Here is a 14,733-nt window from a genome sequence, read left to right as displayed (position 1 = left end):
AGCCGGCCTTGAATTTACTGAGTGTTTTGGTAGTTTTGTTGAATTACTCCATCCTAGTTTACTAAAAAGTCCTACAAATTAAAGACCTTCTGAAGACTTTAGACGGGTTGATTTTTTTCATTCAATGTGCGTGCTTAAAGAACAACGAACTTGCAGAAATAATTTGTAAACGGGCATGCAACTGTGTATATGTTTCTGGTGTATGTCAAAATCCTATCAGTCACTCTGGTAGAAAATAGTCTGTTGAGGGAATCTGTTTTTCACTGGCATGGGGTGGATTAAAAGATTTACGGAATCCTGTCCAGTGCTAATTTCAGCAGTTCTGTTCACTACCTTATGTGTAATCCTTTGACGTAGAAAAAAAAAAATGAAAATGCTCTGTGTTGTGAATTCTGGGCACTTCTGAAAAACAGAATCAGCTTTGTCAAGTCTGTACTTTAAAAGCTACTTTGCTTGGATTTTGTGAGTTGTGTGTGTGCCCAGGGTTTTGGTTTGGGTTGTTTTTTTCAAGAGATCTTAACTTTAAGGGTACCTATTTTGTAATACCCAGGGTTATTTTATTTTATTATTTTTTTAAATCTGCAGGTTGCAATAAAAATAATAGACAAAACAAGGTTAGACCCAAGCAATCTGGAGAAGATTTATAGAGAAGTTCAGATAATGAAACTTTTGAATCATCCTCACATTATCAAGCTTTATCAGGTAAGAGGGCAGCTTTGAAGTGCAGCACGCAGATGAGGTATGCCTGTGCTCTTCTCTTGCACATGATTTTGCATTGAATGTTTGCAGAGAGGATGCCTATCAAAGTACTTTTTGAAAAACACTTAAATTGATTTTTAAAGTCATTCATTATTGTTTGGACAAGATTCTGGTGCATTAGGCAGCCTTTTGACAAAACGCAGTGTAAAATTTACAATGAAAACTAGGCTGAAGTTTGTTTCAGATTGAGGAGCTGTTTGTCTGAACTTCTGTGATTATAACTTGCTTTTCCAAACCCTTCTGCTTTTCCAGTTTAGAGGACTGGAACTTCTTACGTGCTTTTCATAAGAGGAAGACTTAAATGCCTGTAGAATAGCAGAAAAGAAAGCACAAAAGTTGAGTTTGCATGAGCAGAAGGGATTTAAAATCAGCAACAATGAAACCAAATCAATCTAAGTAGAAATCTAATCTAAGAATTAGAATTCTAATCTAAGTAGAAAAGAAAAACTCAGTGAATGTTGGTATCTTAAAAGACATCAAAAAATGACCTGTTCGGTTATTCTGTTCCAGTCTGTGTAGTTTTGAAAATGATTTTTAAGTATGTTTCTCCTTGTAGAGTGTCACAACATGAATTATAAATTAAATTTGTTCAGTTTCTGTTCTGATGAGCACGTTTACCAGTGAGAAGAAATGAATGTGTGGTGCACACATTGTCCAGTGAGCAAGGACTGCTTTTGCAGATTCAGAATATTCAATCTAATTAGCATTTGGTGTAAGTTCATCTTAATCACCTTAAATAAACAGTGCCATGTGGATTTAAGAAGATCATAGAATGATAATATGGTTTGGTTTGGAAGGGACCTTTAAAGGTCATCTAGTCCACCCTCCCTAGAATGAGCAGGGAAGAGGTATCACAGTCAGTCTGGACCTGTCTAGAAGGGCATGAGGGAGAGAGGAATAGATGGGTGAAGCAGCAGGTCTGAAAGTCCGTGTGCAGTAGTAAACACTTTTATCAGCTGCAATCTTACCGTTTGTTTTGTTAGCTTAAAAAAAAAAAGGAAAGAGAGAAAAAAACGTGTAATTAACGTGTAAGGCTGAAGAGCCAGTAAGGCAGGTGCTTAGGCAAGGCATTATTTTTAAAGACTTTGACACACATGGAGTGCTTGATATTTATAGTATTAACGATCATAACAAAAAGGATTCTGTGTTAGCACCTGACGTCATTGTTGCCCATAGGGCAGCACAGGATATACAGACACATTCTAACAGTTTGGTTGATTTCATTTCAGTGGAATGATGTGGGTGAAAATACTATTTTGAAGCTTTTAGAAAAGCAGGTTAAATTCCAACTAGTTGAACCACTTCACTTGATGGAGCAAATGACGTTGGTAGTGGACCACAATTTCTTTTCAGTGAAGTTTTCTTTTCTTTGTTCTTGTAACTGATGCTTTACCTGTTTGGTGGAGACTGAGAAGCAGGGATGGAATTAGATGACATACCAATGTAGGGTGTGTGTTCTTGTATTATTTCATCATTGTTTTAGTTTCAGCACCGCGTCTTAATTTCATCCAGCTGGCAACTTTCCCAGAACACTTTCCTTCAGTTTTTTAAACTGGGAACCTCTCTTCCTTTGCTCCCTGTTTGTTTATTTTCGTTTTGTGTCTGTGTGTACTTGTAGTGAGGGGAGGACAAGAGTCTTAGAAAAAGGTTACATGTTAGGAGCCTGGAAATTACAGCCTTTGAAGTAGTATTTACGCTTTTTTGATTGTTAATCTGTTGTGAGCCTTCTCCTTCCAGAGTAAAATATCTGCTCCTTCAGAGTCCAATTCTGAAGAAATGTTGTTATTTTAAAATCTGAAATGCAACATTTGAAAGATGTGCCATAGTAACTGAAGATGAATTTGGAAACGCTCAGCATTTCTCATTCATTGTTTGGTTTTTAGATCTTTTACTTTACTTTTTTTTTTTCCTCTGAAGGAAAAAAAAATATCAGGAAATTGCTACTAGATTGGTAGGTGTAGGCTGAGCTAGATATTGACAGTTGTTGATGTGTATCAAGGACTGCTGCTACAGGAACAGCAACCTATTGTCGTTTGCATGGGAGGCTTGCCATGTCCTTGGCCAACACCAAATGGGAGCAGGGTATTTGATACTACTTCTTGATTTATCCAAGTTGCAGCAGTCTCCCCTGATCTGATTAGCTGCAAGCCTTGAAACAAAGATGACTTTATATAAACTTTAAGTGGTTTTGCATGTTCGAAATACATCAAAGGAGTTGTAAAACTGTGAATGCATATTTTAACAAAAAGAAAAGGCATTCAAGGAAGTGTGTGAAATTATTGAAATGCTCATCAGTTACCTTATGGAAATTAGGTGACATGGTAATGGTGAGAACAATGGCACGGGAAGCCGTTGTATATTTTAGGCACATAAGCATTGATTTGTTATCTTTTTCATTACCAGTTTGCTTGAAAAGAACAGTGGTGCAAAATTAGATGCCTTTATTGCCAGCTGCTGTGGTAGATAAATAATTGAACACTTAGGTTTGAGAATACACTTGTAAAAAAGAATGAAACTACAGGGGTCTGTGTTTTTTTTAAGCATGTCTTCTTGTGTCTTCACAGGTTATGGAGACAAAGGATATGCTTTACATTGTTACTGAGTTTGCAAAGAATGGAGAAATGTTTGGTAAGTCCTCACTGCCAGAGGTAGGAGTTCTTTAGATTTAGAAACCATGGCTTTATTGTTGTCATTCCAGAGTAATACATGCATTCTGATTAAAAATCCAGGGTTGGTGTTGTCAGTTGTCAAACAGCGAGTGCAGCACCTGCAGGGTTGTGAAAATTTTCCTCCAGGTGTTTCTAAATCCTGTGCCTCTTACATTTTGTCTTGCAGATCATCTGACCTCCAATGGGCACTTAAGTGAAAGCGAAGCACGGAAGAAGTTCTGGCAGATTCTTTCAGCGGTCGAATATTGTCACAGCCATCACATAGTGCACAGGGATCTCAAAACAGAAAACCTTCTGCTAGATGCTAACATGAATATCAAGTTAGCAGGTAATAAGAAATATATGGTTACTCTATAGACAACAATTGGCATGTAGTCAAATTCAGTCTCCCTAGGGTGATCCTATAAATATGTTTATGGTAACTGAAAATAAAACAAAAGTTACTGGTATTTCTCTGAACATAGCCTCTGGACAAAAGAGAATAGCTTAAATGAATAGGCAGAGAAGAAAACAATACAGCTGCTCCCATCTCTCAATTTTCTGCTACTTCTGAAATGATTAGCATACGGTTGATGCCTTACCCCAGATTTGTAACTTCATTTCAGACTTTGGCTTTGGAAACTTCTACAAGTCAGGAGAGCCCCTCTCCACGTGGTGTGGGAGCCCACCTTATGCAGCTCCAGAAGTTTTCGAAGGCAAAGAATATGAAGGACCTCACCTCGATATATGGGTAAGCTGGATATTCCTTAGAAATTGCATTTCAAAGTTTGTGAGGTCTGTGGGCTTTCAAAATCACTGCTTCTGCTGGAGTCACTCACATGCTGTGCTGTTTCCTGTTGACAGAGCCTTGGAGTGGTGCTCTATGTCCTTGTCTGTGGTTCTCTGCCTTTCGATGGACCCAATTTACCAACACTGAGGCAAAGAGTTCTGGAGGGGCGGTTCCGCATCCCTTACTTCATGTCTGAAGGTGCTTTTTTCACATCCTTAGTGTTAGCAAAGGGGCTACAAATAAAGGAATAGCTGTCCTGTTCCTTCCTGGGGCAGCGACAGGTGGGACTGGTTTTGCAGCTGGCAATCACTTTGTCTTTGTATGTCTGGTAATTTCTGTAGGGCAGCCCTTATAGTTGAGAGGCTGGTTACACATATTTTCTTTTCTGGGATCTGCATTATGGTGCATCTAAAAGTCTGTAGTTTCCTTTCTTAGGTTATCTCCATGATTATAAAAATACTTGACACCCGGAGAAATAATCACTAACAAAAGAGAGAAATCAGGATTTTAATGAGACTAGCCTGCAATGCTGAGATGGATGTAGTTCTCGTAAGATACTTCAGCTATGCAGAAGGGGCATATTTTAGTGTGGCTATGTTGTCAAGGAGAGCAGAAACAGTGGGGCTTAGCACTATTTCTTGAGCACTCCAATAGTCTGGTGAGAAAAAGGAACTGAAGTATATTATCACCTCTCTCGGATTTGAAAACAAGTGAATGTGCCTCTGTCTTCAAGTGAAGGGTATCTTTTGAAGTCTCATCTTTATCAGTCATAGTCATGAACAGCTTTGACTTCCTGGTTATAAACAAATAAGCAGTATATAGGGTCCAGAAAGTTGTATGTGATGGTATTCTGCACTAAGTTCTGATGTATTTTGAGAGGATGTAACATTGTAAAACCTGCATCCACTCAAAACTACCTCTCTTACAAGGCACAAGGTCACCTGAAACCTGCCGGTATCTAATAGAGCTTCACTTCCTGTAGTGACGTATTGCTTTTGTGAAATGTATGTGGACGTCTCTAGTGCTGTTTTGAGTATCTGGTAGTCAGGTCAGGCATCAGCTGCTCAGAATCCTTTAATTCTCATTTTCATAGACATCATACACTGTTGTTGGGAAGGTTTCTTAGCAGTGACCTTGGGCTGGGCTGTTTTTTTTGCTCATGAGTTTGTCTTTGTCATCCAGACTGTGAAACACTAATCCGGCGGATGTTGGTTGTGGACCCAACCAAGCGAATAACCATTTCCCAAATAAAGCAGCACAAGTGGATGCAAGCTGACCCATCTCTTCAACAGCAGCAGTCTTTGTCTTTTTCCATGCAAAACTACAACTCTAACCTGGGTGACTACAATGAGCAGGTCCTTGGGATCATGCAAACGCTTGGCATTGACAGGCAGAGGACTGTTGAGGTGAGAAGTGCTTGCCCCTCAGATGTATCTTTATTGACTGCCAGAATGCCAATGGTGCAGTTGTATGTACGTCATTGAGTGACTAGCCTTGATCCAGTATCACAGCGCAGTAGAATCTTCACTGCCCTTCTGGCTTTTTACTAACTTTTGGAGTACACTGTTACGAGGCCTTAGTGATGAGTTTTGGCTGCCTATATCCTGAGTTACCTGTAACTCAATTGTCCTTTCAATGTCTTCTAGTCTCTGCAAAACAGCAGCTACAACCATTTTGCTGCAATTTATTACCTGCTCTTGGAGCGCCTGAAGGAGTATCGAAGCAGCCAGCTATCAAGTCGTCCAGCAACTGGCCGTCAGCAAAGGCCAAGGAGCTCCGAAATAAGCAATGTTGAGGTAAGGAAGGACATTACCTATTGGGAAGCTGTGTCTGGTGGCTCTCTTTTTTTTCCTGCCCCTTGCTATGGGAAAACACAAAATGGTAACTCTCAGGCATCTGAAACCAATTCTGATATTGGTGCCCTCTCACAGGACACAGCCTACTGTTCTTCAGCAGGAGGTTGATGGAATACTTAATAGCCCGTTTCCTAAAAAGTGACTGTGGGTCATGATCCAAAGAATAGTCTGCCTTTAGTGCAGGTCAGTATGAGCCAGAAGATTAGGCTTCTCATGGAAATTTGCCCTCTTTGGCATGGATTGGTTACACTTCTTTGTTACATGCCCCACAGGATCCTCAGAAGTACTTCATGAGTCAGTTTGTACATTTTTTCTGATATTCCCACCCCCTCTAAAGTGTGCTTTGGGTGCCTTTTCAAATTAAATTTGAATTCCAGTTAAGTTGCCTAACTTAGGAGAAGTTTTGTGTCTGTTTTGGCATGGAAAGACTAGCTTTGTTAATTTTCTTAGAAAGCATGTGGAGAAATAGTGCATGGAACGTGGCTCTGGAATTCCTTGAGCCTCCAGTATCTGAAAAGTCATGTGGAAGTGCGGTGTATGTGATGGCTTCTGTGAATCACTCTCTCTCCAGATGCCTCAGGACAGTCTCACTAGTGAAACCCTACGATCATCTCTGCTTTACCAGCAACCTCAGAGCCTGATTCAGCCATCCTTGCAGGCAGAAATGGACTGTGACATGAACAATCCATTACAGGTTTGTGTTCTCAGCTAAACTGTATGTTAGTTTTGTTTCATTGTTCTGCCAGTCCAAAGCAACAGGGGTTGTGACTCTGTTCTCTCCCTCCAATCTTTTGTTTGACATTTGGGCACAGTGTCGTGGTAGCCTTTCAAAGAATACGCCTACTGAAGACATGCCACAGGGCTATGAAGTGTATTAAAAGGTATGCAGAAATAAGCAAAACACCCTTCAGTCTGTGATGTGACATGTTTTGCAGCCTCTGTTCTTCCCTGTGGATCCCAACTTGAACGGGCTCTTCCGGAACCGCTCCATCTCCCCCAACAGCCTGCTGGAGACCACTATTAGTGAAGAAGTAAGGCAAGAGAAGGAGCTGGAAGATGAAATTAAGGCGTATGACCACCCTATCCACATCCCCAGCAACACCAGCAGAAGGCACACACTGGCTGAAGTGACCACTCATTTCTATCAGCACGTCCCTCCATGTAAGTAAGTCTGGGAAAGATGGAGGGTGTCTGTAGTTAGAGGAGAAGGACAGACAAGTGCCCCAGTGGACAAATGCCTGGGGAGTATATGCTGATTTTACCTTGATTGGGATAAGAAAGCCCAGAAAAGAGGTCTGTGCTCTGTTCTCCCCAGTTCTGACTTCCTATAAATAAGCATGGCCCTGAAGGAAGAGAAGTTGCACTGTTGTATTTCAACTAGATCACTTTAGAGGAGAGCATTCTCACAAGCAGGACATAACCCTTCTCTGCCTGCTTCTGCTGCTGTATCGGGGAAAAGTGGGGGCCTGAATTAATAAAAAAAAGCCATCACTGTCTGTATTTGGTACATCCAGACCCTGTGAACTAAACAAACAATCAAAAATGTTCACGAAACAGTAATCCTGTGTCAGAGCTAAGGAAACAGTCTAGGCCTGATCCAGCATAGCCTGGTGGTTACTGGCAGAGTCCTGCCAACTGGAAAGGAGCCTGAACTGAGGTTGTTGGCTGATGACCCCTTGCTGGAGTCAAGCCCCGTGACAGCATGAGTTGCTGGACACAGCTCCAGCTTGCAGTTGCTTATTAGTGCTGGTGTAGGTGGGCAGAAGTCTCTGATGTTATGTTTGTTCCTTCCCATACTCATCTTGGGAATGCTTTTTCTCTCCTTCCTTCCCCTCTGTAGGTATAGTCATATCCTCTTCTGCAAGCCCCACAGAGGGAACTAGTTCAGACAGCTGCCTTACTTCATCTTCAAATGACAGCTCCGTGGCCCTGAGCAGCTGTTTGGCAGGTCAAGCAATGACGGGGAGCCCAGCCACAGCTAGGATGACGTCGCCCTTCCTAGCTTCCCAGTCTGATGCTCCGGTGTTACAAGCCCAGGGCTGCATGGGAGGTGCTTCTCTCCTGCCTGTCAGCTTCCAAGAAGGAAGGCGAGCATCTGATACCTCATTAACTCAAGGTAATGTCTTCCTTGGATTATTGCTGGGGAATTTCACCCTTCCAACAGCCTCTAGAACAGGGTAGCATGCAGGGATAGTTGCTTGCCTGCGTTAGTGTTAAACTGGGGCCAACCACCTGGATATTCTGCCTCTTGTATTCAGGGTCCCCGAGGGAGGGTTGGATGCCCTGAGGAAGGTGCCTAGATGAGAGGTTCTCAGTTAACTTTTTCAGCATGCCCATGAAGGTATTTCTGCTGCTATGAGTGGGATGGCAGGCTCTGCCTTCCTCCTAAAATACAGGGTGCGCAACATCGTGATTTCTGTCAGGTTTCTTCTTTGCTGTGCATATGCCCATCTACACAAGGGTGCAGCTGTCCCAAACTCTGTTCCATTACATAAAAAATCTTGCTCTGACCATCAGGCAGAGGGTGAACGTGATCTGAAGAGTCACAGTCTCTTGTAGTGTGGTTCGCACGCAAATGAAGGCAGCTGCCCAGAAAGGCTGATCTGTAAAGTAGGCTCCTAGGCAAATGCTAAGGAGGATTAAAGTGCATTTCTTTTCCTCATGTCCCACAGGCTTGAAGGCTTTTAGGCAGCAGCTGCGGAAGAATGCTCGAGCCAAGGGGTTTCTCGGCTTGAATAAAATCAAAGGCTTTGCTCGGCAGGTGTGTCAGTCCTCCTCATCTCGGGCAGCAAGGAGTGCCATGAGCCCTTTCCAACACACGCAGCCGAACACCTGCATGTACAGCAGCAGCGGGAGCAGCAGAGAGGGAAGAAGCCTCCTGGAGGAGGTGCTACAGCAGCAGAGGTGAGAAGCTGGCCGGGAAGAGTTTTGCTGTTTTTGTTGGGTTTACTTGGGTTAGGGGCAAGCAAGGTTTACTAACACAGCAGAAGAAGTTGGAGAGTTTGGTCACTGGGGATTCCTATCCTCCATCTTTGCTGTGTGGCAGCAGATAAACTGCTTGGCTTCCTTTGTGGCTTCCTGCACTGGTATATGTAACACAGGACGGGCAGCTCCACTTAAAAATCTCAACGTCCAACTATTTCGAGGTCGCTGAATTGAGAAGCAGTTTGGTACTCTGGGGGAAAACATGACTTCTCCCCATTGCAAGCTGTGTTTTTCTTTGTTAGTTTTGGGAATGATTTCTTTCCTTCTCTGCCTCCTCCTGTAATTTTCCCATGACAAGGAAGTGAAACCTTGTAATTTGGAAAAGTTACAGCCCACAAAGGAGGCACAATTCCAGTGGCTTCAAATGTCATGTGTAGTGGCACCTCTTCATTCCCATAGAAGCCAGATGGAAAATTGAGTTTCCGGTTTATCTGCACACACAGTCTCTAAAACATCTATTATTAGCAGGCCATGTGGTGACTAGATAACTTTCTGGTGATAGTTGCCCTCTCCAGTGTGGGGAAAAGCCAGGTGAAAACATGTTGCCCTGGCACGGTCAGCTTGCTTTAACTGTACTGGCTGGGTAAGGAGAGGTTTGATAGAGAGAAGGAAGCAAAGGGGAAAGTTATGGTCAGGGTTAGGGGCGAGGAAGGAGGAAGAAAAGCATTAAACCATGCTAGCAGTGCAAATTAACCTCTTCCACCCTTCGATTTTGTTCAGAATGCTCCAGCTCCAGCATCACCAGCTACTCCAGACAGCTTGTCCCCAGACTTCTCAGGCAGCTGCAACAAATGGCGTCCCTTCCTCTGATAGCGTAGGTACCTGCAAAGCATCCAATTCTCTTCTGTTGTCAGAGCTACAAAGAGAGAACTCATTTGAGCTGGCCTTTGGCAATAGCCAACTGCTCCAACCTCATTTCTTTGGTGTCAGCGTGTCACCGGTGTCCTCAGCAGCTCACCTTTTAGACACACACCTGTACATCAGCCGCAACGTTTCTCCCATTGGCACCGCCTTCTCTCAGCAGCAGAGTTTCTCTGCGCAGTCTCCAAGCTATGATGCTGTCACTCTGCAGCATGGGGATTGCGAGATGGAGGACCTGACTTCCAACCAGCTAGGGAAGTTTGTCCTTGTCAAATGAGAGCCCTGGCTGCTGCAGCTCACGCTGCTCTTGTTGTGAAGAACTTCCACAACCGTTCCATGGCGCGTGTGGCTCCGTGGCTGGCTGGTGTCATGTGGATGAGTGACTCTCAGAAGCAATAAATTTTGAAGTATGTGAAGAGGCTGTCTGGCTCAGAAAGCTGGCAACTTTATAGAAATGAAACAAGCAATATGTATGTCTTTTTGCTTCTACTACTCTTGCACTGAACAAATATGAATAGAAACTGAATTTTTTTAAAGGAAAAATAATGGTGGGGAGGATGGGTGGGGCATTTGTGGGGACAGGGAGGGAAGTGGTTGGGGAGGAACTCTTCGGTACTGTACTCAAGTCAGACCAATACAGCTCTGCTGTTACGCAAGATTAGCAGCTGTCAGTAGTGGTGACACAGCAGGGAGAGGCTTTTCAAAGAAGGGACCAGAGCCTCCCTTTTTCACAATATTAATTTATGGGTTTGTGAAGATGATTACCTCTTTTAAAAAAAATAAACAGAAAAACAGTGGCATGCAGCATTATGCATTCATAGAAGACAAAAATGGAAGCATTGCCATTTGTTGGGTGGTTTTTTCCCCTCCTGTTAACACTTGTTTTATTTAAAGGAACCAACATCCTCATTCCACACCTCCCAGATACACATACTTTAAATGAAAACTGTGAACTTCTTGCTTGATGCATCAGCTGGAAAAGCTTAAAAAGCCCTTCTAATTAGTACAGAAGCAAGTAATCTGCTGAAAATGTATCCCTTGACACCAGGATCCAAATTGCATAATGTCTGGTGTTTTCAAGGGATGTTTGTTTGGGGGTGGGGTGTGTGTGTATATACACATATACACACATGCATATATTTTGTCAGTCTGAATAATCGCTAGGAATCTTTTTATAAATGCTAAGTTTATTCATATTCTTGCAGAGCACTGAGGAGGAAGCATTAGTACCGGTGGGGTGATGGGAAGGGTTTTCTTTTTGAAAAGCCCTCCTGGAGGTTGCCTACCAAGTTGCCTGAGGGGTATTTCTTAGTGCTGCACATGGTTATTTCCGCTGCTAATTGTGTTTTTATGCATTTCATTATCAGGGTCCAAACAGAACTGACTCTTGGGGAAATGTGCAATATTGAGGTTATAATTATATACTGACAAAGACAAAAGGAATAGGGTAGAACAGAATTCTACTCTAACAGAGTACAGCTATTTCTGAACAAAACTGTATTAAAAGTGAGTAACACAGCACAATCTTTGGGTGTTTGGTTTTGGTTGGTTTGTTTTTGGCATATTAGCAAACAGGTTTTGGATTAGATAGGGTTTTTTTTTCTGTATGGTTTTTAATGCTGTATATGTATATAAATAGGAAGCAGAAAACTATATAACACTAGTTATTTTTTATATTTTGTAATATGCTTACATTGTGTTTCTGGTATAAACCCCACTCCCCTTCCAAGGCAGAACGTGACTTCTGTCGGTATCCACAGAAGCTCTATGCGTAACAGGGAGAAGAGCCTGTGTTCCTACATAAATGAGGTGGGTAGGGCATGCAAACTTGGGAAGCAGGTGAGCAAACAGCCACCCAGCTTGGCTGGAAGCTGCCAGCTGAATGTCAGGAGCTGCATTTTTTCTGAACGCTTAAAGGACCCATCTCCCTAAATGTGACACGGGGTGCCTTCAAGTTACCTTGGCTTTGTGCAACCTGCAGTATTATGCATTTGCAAGTCATACAATACCTGAAATTTGTTTGGTTTGTTCCGTTTTTTGTTGGTTTTTTTTTTTTTTTTTAAGAAAAAAGCCAAAGATCGACCAGGTTAATTGGTGGGAGTAGGAAGGCTTGAAGATGTCATGTATCTCTGTCTGTGGCTCTCCATAAATGACCTCTTTATCTGTGTGTTGTATCTGTGTGTCTGTACTGGTGCATCTCCAGCTTGCCGCTGCTGCTACATGGTCTGGAAGCTTCAAAGTAAGAGAAAATTGCTTGAGTTAGATTTCTGTTAATGAGTGGTGCCTTGCAGCAGAGAAAACACCAAAGTCTCATGCTCATTTTTAGTGTGGTTTGAAAAAAAAAGGGAAAAAATAACCCAACCCAAAAACCAGATTGCGTGGAGATGGCTGGAGAGGAGGGCAAGAAGCAGCCAGCTCACCACAAAGCAGCCACTTTGCCTTGGGTTTTGTAAGGGATATCACACATACTTTAGTCGCAGAATTCCCTCTTCACTATCTGTTTTGTTTAACGCCAAGAATCAAAAGGCCACAGATTCTTTTGTTTCCTGTCCTGAGCAATGACAAGCACTTTACTTTCATAGTATTTTTTTGTTTTTTCTTTTCCAATTGCTGTAGAACCTCTTTGGAATTATTGCTGGAGCAGAAAGAGGTCATTTTAAAAAGTTGGGGTTTTTTTGTAGATACCTTGACAGTGCTGCAGACTGCAATGCAATAGGGTATTTAAAGACACTACGTGATTGGTTTAATTGAGATGTATAGTTTATTTTTTATCATGACTGAACAATCATTTCTTATGTTAAAATGAGAGGTGTACACCAAAATGATTAGTCGATGTGTTTTATTTAATATTTAAATAAAAAAGGTTTTAAAATTGTTGTCTTGCATATGATTCACCTGATAAATGTGTATATGACTTGCATAGTTAAGGCGTGTTGTAAAGGCTAATTCCGTAGGACACTACTGACACTTTCTATTATGCACTAAATGAAGAGGAATGGCGGGCTCACAAATCTGATAATGGGATATTGAGCCTTTCTCTGGTAGGCAATCTGTCTGAATCTAACCCAAGTCCATAGTAATCGGGTTATAAAATCTGACAGTAAGAGAGGTCTGTGGAGTGAAAATGGTCAAGGGTGAGTTAGTCCTTACCAGCTGAGCGCTCCATCCCTGTCACCTTCATCTGAAAGAGGCCCCAGTCAGATTAAGGCTATGATGGGTGTACAGCGCCAGCTGTCCTGCACTGTGGCAGTGCCTTGCCTGGCTTTAAACATGCTTGGGTTCCCACCGCGACCATGGCAGGGATGCATCTCTGCTCAAGAGCACCCAGTGTGGCAGCCTGTGATCTGAGGTGGTGGCACTGAACCTGGAGGAAATGTTACTTACCGAGTGTGGGCTGGAGAGGGAATGGCCAAAAGGGGCGTGGCAGGAGGCTGGAAGGCGAAGGGGTCCATCGGCCATGCCACGGAGAGAGTGCAAGAAGGAGAGACTGGACATAGACTGTGGAACCAGATCCTCAGCCTCCTCTCCATTTCTACTTCACTCCATTTGTGTTTCCTTTGCACCTTTGAGAGATGTGCATAGCCTTGGGCTGTCGTCTGCACAAAGGACACAGGACGTGAGTGGTTGAGGGCTTTGTATTCTGCACATGCACTTAGAATGAGGGTGAGGAGGGGTTTCACATGCAGAAGGACCCCTAAATATTTGCAACCTCTAGTTTATCCTGGCAAACACTCAGAAAAAAACCCAAAACAAAACAGAAAACCACCCCATTTTTGTTTCCCAACAAACAATGGTGAAAAAATGTAGATCCTTATTCTGAAGTTGTTATTTTCAAATCCATCTATCCCATTTTGAAGGCAGGGGAGAGTGTTGGGAAGGTAGATCAAAACTTTAAACAAAAAGCCTGGGGGCAACAGAGATAATATTTACTAAAGGCGTTGTTTGCTGAGCTGGAATTTGTAGAGCTCTGTATGCATTTGCCATGGCTTTCGAACTGGTACAAATGTGTCATGCACATGTTTTCCTAGGGTTTTGTTTTCACTGTGACCATCCAAAGTTAGGAATTTTGCAACTGTTAAAAACATAATGGAATTATTTTTAATTATTTTTAATATAGCTTTCAGTATGGCCTGGTTTAAGAATAATCCCAACTGCTGTTTTCAGCTGGGTTCTCAGGGCATTATTTTAAACCCCAGTAATTCTGGGAAATCTCAGAAAGTTGCTTCCTAATGGATATAAATCAGTGCAGCTCCACCAGCTTTCATTGACATCATTGACCCTTGGGTATAGACGGATCTTGACAGCATCATGATTTCTGTGAAATGGTAGGAAAAACAAGAACAAAGAAACCCTGGGACTCTGGACTCAGTTTCCATGTGTACACTGGTTCACTCTTGGTGCTTTAGTCGCTGTCTTCCTGCCTTTCCTCTGAAATCTGCCTCTGATCCTGTTTACCACATTTGTTTTTGTCTTTAATATCTCTTCAGATGCTGTTTTTCTTGGCTTCATTTCCCACATTACAACTGGGTACCTATTTCCTTTCCCTTTCTTTCCCAGTCCTGGGTCGGTGTTTTTACCCCCCTTCCAGATGGAACAGATGCTGGCAAGTTCAGATTGCCTCAAAAGTGAATGATCAAACCTTGGGGGTTTTTTTTAAGAAAGGAAATGCCTTGAGCTGGCAGGAGATGCTAGACTGGTAGAAATGAAAAACACAGGCTGTTTTTGCATGGAGCAAGCCGAGTGCAGACACCAAGCTGAGCACTCTGGTGCCAGTGTGGTCCAGCCGTGGCAGTGTGGGACTCTCACCCATCCTTCTCCTCCTGCCCTCCAGCTG

General features: G+C 42.6%; 1 protein-coding gene across 1 annotated transcript; it reads left to right on the top strand.

Moving 5' to 3' along the window:
- Positions 1-576: 576 nt before the first annotated feature.
- Positions 577-12,772, top strand: LOC104410377 (serine/threonine-protein kinase SIK2; the record flags this gene model as incomplete). The annotated part of the gene is made up of 12 exons (XM_010020523.1): positions 577-702; positions 3,324-3,387; positions 3,595-3,756; positions 4,034-4,158; positions 4,272-4,395; positions 5,380-5,603; positions 5,844-5,993; positions 6,625-6,747; positions 6,989-7,214; positions 7,894-8,169; positions 8,726-8,957; positions 9,759-12,772. Coding segments are annotated over 12 exons (2,250 nt in total), but the record flags the coding sequence as incomplete, so codon positions are not given.
- Positions 12,773-14,733: the final 1,961 nt, after the last annotated feature.

Source organism: Nestor notabilis, unplaced genomic scaffold, assembly GCF_000696875.1.
Source record: "Nestor notabilis isolate BGI_N333 unplaced genomic scaffold, ASM69687v1 scaffold14428, whole genome shotgun sequence".
NCBI lineage: Eukaryota > Metazoa > Chordata > Aves > Psittaciformes > Psittacidae > Nestor > Nestor notabilis.
This window is presented reverse-complemented; position numbering and strand designations above follow the sequence as displayed.